This window comes from Lolium perenne, chromosome 4 (genome assembly GCF_019359855.2).
Source record: "Lolium perenne isolate Kyuss_39 chromosome 4, Kyuss_2.0, whole genome shotgun sequence".
Classification (NCBI taxonomy): Eukaryota; Viridiplantae; Streptophyta; class Magnoliopsida; order Poales; family Poaceae; genus Lolium; species Lolium perenne.
Window position 1 is genome coordinate 400063552 of NC_067247.2, and position 6701 is coordinate 400070252.

The 6701-nt window shown below is 42.4% G+C and overlaps 1 protein-coding gene across 1 annotated transcript; it reads right to left on the reverse strand.

Moving 5' to 3' along the window:
- Window positions 1-5580: 5580 nt before the first annotated feature.
- On the reverse strand, window positions 5581-5973 carry LOC127348212 (putative B3 domain-containing protein Os03g0621600). The gene has a single exon (XM_051374300.2). The coding sequence runs from the start codon at window positions 5971-5973 to the stop codon at window positions 5581-5583; it is 393 nt and encodes a 130-aa protein (XP_051230260.1).
- Window positions 5974-6701: the final 728 nt, after the last annotated feature.

Sequence of the window (6701 nt, forward strand, 5' to 3'; positions counted from 1 at the left end):
GCCACATAACTCAGCTTTGAGATCTTCGACAGTGTGGTCCGCATTGTCTTTGCCCCCATTCCTCGAGTTGAGTTAGCGTCATAAGTTTTTGGTGATGGCGTACAATGTCCTTCATATGAAGGATGACATAGTACACATCCCTCGTACATTTAGGCGGCCGCTTGAGCCAGGTAAATTCGGTTTGTAGCTGAACGCCTTCTTTCCTAATCTGTGTACAGTTTTTTTAGGCAGCCTCCCTTCATGAAGAAGCCACAGAGACCATCATCGAGAACATTCTTGAGTTCGCCGTACTCTTTCTTCGGGTCGTTGATCCTCGACCAATCCAAAAACACGGCTTGCAAAACTTCCGGATACAAAACGATGATGATGCAGTGTTCTGTACGCAAAAACAATTCAAAGAGACCATCGTTCTCAAATTTACCGTTTACGTACGTTCAAAATAATGATTGAAGTGTAGTAAAACTTGTTATGTTGGCTAGCAAATAGCTACAGGAGCATGATTTTCTTTTTCTTATTCTTCACCATGAAATCTTTGATGTACTCCATCATGACTACACGGCCCTCATGGCTTATCAGCTGGTGTTCATGCATGTAGTAGGGGTCACTTATCGCGATGTCCTCGAGTTGATCTTTCGCGACCAAGTGGGCTAGATGGATAGCATATAGGCGGACCAGGGAGTCATCGAGTGATTTCATGTGCAACATGTCAAAGATGTGTTTAAACCGCATGAAGAACACGTCCGCGGGGGATGTATCAACAAAGCCCAAGTCCGTTGGCACCTTAACTGAGAAAACCGGCTAGTTTGGATCATCCTTCGATTTAAGGAGATCTTTCTCCATTATCAGTACATCATCATGCAAACTACTAAGGTCCCCTGTTAAGGATTTGAGCATACCAAATGGAAGGATGGGTTCACCCGCAACATGATATATCTGCACATTGAAATCTATCTTCCTTAACCCGGGTCAGTTTCGGAGCAGGCTGGCTGTTGAATTCTGGCGCAACCTTCTTACTTCTTTTCCTCTTCTTATTATAATTGGGAACAATTCCCTTCACCGCATCAATGGTCACAACACACACTGTGTTCGGGGATAGAATATCAAGTTTGGGTGGTTCGGTGAAGGCAGTGTGAGGCGTTTCTTGGGAACTAAACAACATCGACTTTTGGCACGGAACAAAACGGTCTTGTTCAATATTAGCCATACGAGTATCGGGATGACGATCACTACAAGAAAAGTTTCCATGGCCGACGAATTTCAAGTCGAGCCGTGGTTGTTGATGCACCATCCGCGACAATTTTTGCTCTCTCCGTGGTGCATCTCAAAACTTTTCTTTCTCATTTTTGAGGCCATCTAGCACCATGGAATCGGGAAAAACATCGCCCATGGTGGCCCGGGACGTGGTGCATGTTGAATTCTCGGGTGCGCCGGCCGAGTCAACGCAAATCGGTACCGCCAGAGCTGTAGGGCCTAGATGGCAGCGTCTCTAGAGATGTTTTCTTTTCGATCGCGCCCTCTCGTTCACGTTCTTCGATCGAGCCGTTTACGCTAATGGCTCCTGGGTCCCGCATGTCATCCTCTCTGAATGATACATGTTTCTTTTCTTGGATTTTTTTAACCCCCTGATTTTTGGCGCCTTGACTTTTTCATTCGATCCCGTGCCGCCTTCGAAACATTGAGACCGCTCCTGCAAAATGGGACCCATATGTCATCCTCTATGAAGAATAAAAGTTTCATTTCTTGGATTATTTTTTGCACCTGATATTTGGCCACTTGCTTTTTTCTTTCGATCACTTGCCGCCTGGTTAACGTTGAGGACGCTGTTGGCTCATGGGTCCCACATGTCAGCCTCCCTGAATGACAAACCTTTCCTTTCTTGGATTTATTTTTGACCCCTGATTTATGGCTACTTGCATTTTTCTTTCGATCCTCGCCACTTTGGTTAACATTGAGGACGATCTTTGGCTCATTGGTCCCTCATGTCATCCTCTCTGAACGATATATGTTTCATTTCTTGGAGATTTTTTTGACCCCCTGATTTTTGGCTCCTTGACTTTTTCATTCGATCCCGTGACGCCTTCGAAACGTTGAGACCGCTCCTGCAAAATGGGACCCATATGTCATCCTCTATGAAGAATAAAAGTTTCATTTCTTGGATTATTTTTGGCACTGATATTTGGCCACTTACCTTTTTCTTTTGATCCCTGCCGCACTTTGGTTAACGTTGAGGACGTTCTTGTCTCATGGGTCCCACATGTTAGCCTCTCTGAACTATAAATGTTTCCTTTCTTGGATTTATTTTTGACCACTAATTTCTGGCTATTTGCCTTTTTCTTTTAATCCCCTGCCGCCTTTAAAACGTTGATGTAGCTCATGCAAAATTGGACACATATGTCATTCTCTATGTACAATTAAAGTTTCATTTCTTGGATTATTTTTGGCACGATATTTGGCCACTTGCCTTTTTCTTTCGATCACCTGCCGGCTGGTTAACGTTGAGAACGATCTTTGGCTCATGGGTTCTACATGTCGGTCTCTACGAACGATAAATCGACCCCCGACTTACGGCTACTTGCATTTCTCTTTCGATACCCTGCCGCCTGGTTAACGTTGAGGACGCTGCTGGCACATGGGTCCCACATGTCAGTATCTCTGAACGATAAACATTTCCTTTCTTTGATTTATTTTTGACCCCTAATTTCTGGCTATTTGGCTTTTTTCTTTTGATCCCCTGTCACCTTTGAAACGTTGAGACCGCTCCTGCAAAATGGGACCCATATGTCATCCTCTCTGTGCAATATACGTTTTCTTTCCTGGATTATTTTTGGCCCCATGATTTCTAGAAAATTGACTTTTTCTTTCGATCCCCTGCTGCCTTGTTAAGGCTCAGGCATCTACTGGCAGATGGGTCCCATATGTTAGCCTCTCTGAACTATAAATGTTTCTTTTCTTGTATTTATTGTTTACCCCTAATTTTGGGCTACTTGGCTTTTTCTTTGGATCCCTTGTCGTCTTTGAAACGTTGAGGACGCTGCTGTAAAATGGGTTCCACATGTCATCCTCTCTGAACGATAAATATTGGCTTTCTTGGATTTATTTTTTGCCCCTAATTTCTGGCTACTTGCATTTTTTTTGTATCCCCTGCCGCCTTTGAAACGTTGAGGACGCTGCTGCCAAATGGATCCCATATGTCATCCTCTCTAAACGATAAATGTTTCCTTTCTTGGATTATTTTTGCCCCCTAATTTCTGGCTACTTGGCTTTTTCTTTGGATCACACTTGCCATCTTCGAAACGTTGAGGCCGGCTGCTGCAAAATGGGTCCCATATGTCATCCCCTCTTAACGATAAACGTTTTCTTTCATGGATTTTTTTGACACCTGATTTCTGGATACTTGGCTTTTTCTTTCGATCCCCTGTAGCTTTGTAATGTTGAGGACGCTCCTGCAAGATGGGTCTCATATGTCAGCCTCTCTGTACAATAAACGTTGAGGCTGCTCCTGCAATAAACGTTTCCTTTCTTGGATTATTTTTGGGACCCTGATTTCTGCCCACTTGGTTTTTTCGTTCAATCCCCTACCACCTTGTTAATGTTGAGGACACTGCTGGCAGATGGGTCTCACATGTCAGCCTCTATGAACAATAAACGTTTCCTTTCTTGGATATATTTTTGCCGTGATTTCTCGTACTTGAATTTTTTCCTTTTGATCCTCTCGTCGCGTTGTTAACACTGATAAGGCTGTGGCAGATGGGTTCCAGATGTTAGCCTCTCCAAACAATAAATGTTTCTTTCGTTGGATTAATTTTTACCCGTGATTTCTGCCGACTTGACTTTTTCTTTCAATCCCCTGCCGCCTTGTACAAGAAACGTGTGATATCTCGATTATTTTTTACCCGTGATATTACAGGATGATTGATTTTTTTTGATCCTTCCGTTTGATTTAACCTTTTAAACGTTGAGGGCGTCTGGCTGATGGGTCCCAGACGTCAGCCTCCATGTTCAAGACACGTGTGATACCTCGATTATTTTTTACCATTGATACTTGCCATTTTTTGACCCCTTCCGTTTGATTTTAACTTTTAAACATATGGGCGCTGCTGGCTGATGGGTCCCACATGTCACCCTCTTTGTACAAGACACGTGTGATATCTCGATTATTTTTTACCATTCATATTAATAGATACTTGCATTTTTTGATCCCTTCTATTTGATTTTACCTTTTAAACGTTGATGTCGGTGTTGGCTGATGGGTCCCATATGTTAGCATCCATGTACAAGAAATGTGTGATATCTCAGATATACTATATGGTTCAAAACGTTGCACTTGTTCACGCATTTAGTTTATCTTTTTTATGCAGACTTGAATACAAACTCTATCGCTCTAAGATCTTCAAGTTGAAAGAATAAATCATGGAACTTTTTAGAATTTTAAAAATCTAAAATCTACTTTTGAATTTTTCAAAATACAACACTCCATGTAGGTATGGAGTGATCAAGGTTTTTCACACAGGGTATGGCAGTTTCAAAAATTGCAACCCCCAAGAATACAAAAGAAATAAAAACAACTTGTACGTAGAATCTCCGTGTTTTTTTTCTGGCGAATCATAGGATCCGTGTTGCATTAGGAAAGGGGCCGAAAGTGAATGAGTAGAAAGGCCCATTTGTAGTTATTGGGCATTATCGCCTTAGTAAGTAGACTCACATCAATTACCATGTAGATGGCAACCAAAAATAGGAAAATTTGGCCCAAGCGGGGAATGTTGTACAGTTTTTTTTTCTATTGGTAAGGTGGTACATGGGGTTAGCCTCACAAAAAAAGTATGTGGTACATGGGGCAGCGCTGGAACCCTGATCGTTACTGAAGGTTGCACATTTGCGCCTAATATGCTTGTCAGCAGGAGCTTAGCTAATTTTTGAAAAAAAATGTTCAGCGTGGTATGTGAAACAAAGATCTTCATGTCTGGTATATTTTGACTTCAAACAACAGAACAACGAGTGTTCATCACAATACAGTCAACAAAAGCACATACTATTATAACTAGACATGAACTACAGTTCAAGGTTTCAAGTTTTAACATAATAACACATCCGTATTATATGTGAGGAGCTAAGTACATATATAACACTTTGCAGATTACGAATTTACGATATTCATCAAAATCAAGATAGACCAACACATCTGGCACCTCTATTTTTTGTGAATTCCATCCTGGTACCTTTCATGATGGAAGTGTATCTTCTATCACGCAAACTACTATCAGTAGCAATGGAAGGGGGGTTTGTTGGTGCATGCATACATTCGCGATGAACCAAATGCTGTATTTTGACTTCACCAGACAACAGAACAGCACATGTTCTTCACAATACAGCCAACAGAAGCACTTACTAATGTAACTAGAGACATGAACTACAGCTCGAGCCTTCATGTTTAACATAACATTGTGTGTGGAGGAGCCATGCACATATATAAGAGTACCATCATGTTGACCATAAATGCATCATTGAAGAGAGTTGTATATATACTTATTGACCACCTCTCTACATAACAATGGTAATTAGAACCGAACAGTCACCACCTTATTAGAGCTGTGATCCATATTGTTCCTCCAGTGGTGTTTGATTACCTTTACACTTGATGACCTTCTTGCAGTTATCGTGATCAAATACGAGCACCTTCAAGGATCTGGTGTCAATCCTCGTGAATACCGTGAAGTATCCTATCTTCAAGTCATGTGCTTTGACAAACTCTGACCAGCGTGCGTCCATGACAATCTTTCCATCTTCCTCCTTCAGGCCAACCTCCCAGATGCAATTGGTGGAGGTCTTTAGCTTGATGGTGTCTGGCCACTCACCTTCAAACAAGGGCTCAAAAGCACTGGGGATGACCCCATCTAACCCTGTTGGCACTAACAGTAACTTGCAGAAGCTACCAGGACGGGTCTGCTCCTCACTGGCGTTTGGTGGCCTGCTCATCAGGGCAGAAGCCTTTTTTCGAAGATGAGCTATCTACAAGCTTGATCTTGTTGCCTGAACAATGCAACAACAAAAATTGACCCAATCAAATAATGTCTGGCAGCTCTGGCCCTAAGTGCAAAATAATACGACCTAAATAAAGACATCTAACAAAGTAATTGGAGAATTGTACTTATGAAGCCCACAATCTGAACATTATGCTTCTAAATCTAGTTTGGCCAATTCGTATGACCGGTACATCAGCTTCAACTCATAAAACTGAGAAAAACCTTAGCTACGGGGATTGAACTATACATAGCATGGCAGGGTCTAGCATTAAAGTACTGCAGTTCATCATTGCAAAGTACAGATCGATCAAGCAAAACAACAAAAAGCATCATCGGTTATAGAACACCCATGCAAAGCATGCCCATATTTGCCTCTCACAAATCTTCATAGCCATGGATCGGTCAATACGAAAATTGAAATTAGTAGATCTCGCCTCAGAACTGGCTTTCAAGCGTAATCCTAGTCCCCGCAAACGGGACAACTCCTAGATGAGAACTACTCCACAACAAGCATCACATCATCTAGATTCAGGGCTTCAGGGATTACATAGTTACATACACAATGCACTGCTGCTGCGGAGGAGATGGGGGTGGCCGTAGGATGATGCCGCCAACTGCCGCTTCGGTAGCAGTGGTCGTCAATGGAGGGAGGCAAGATGGCGAGAGAAGATAATGGGAGTG

Excerpts from the sequence above, each read along its gene's own strand:
- LOC127348212 (XM_051374300.2), bottom strand. The coding sequence starts at position 5,973 with ATGAGCAGGCCACCAAACGCCAGTGAGGAGCAGACCCGTCCTGGTAGC.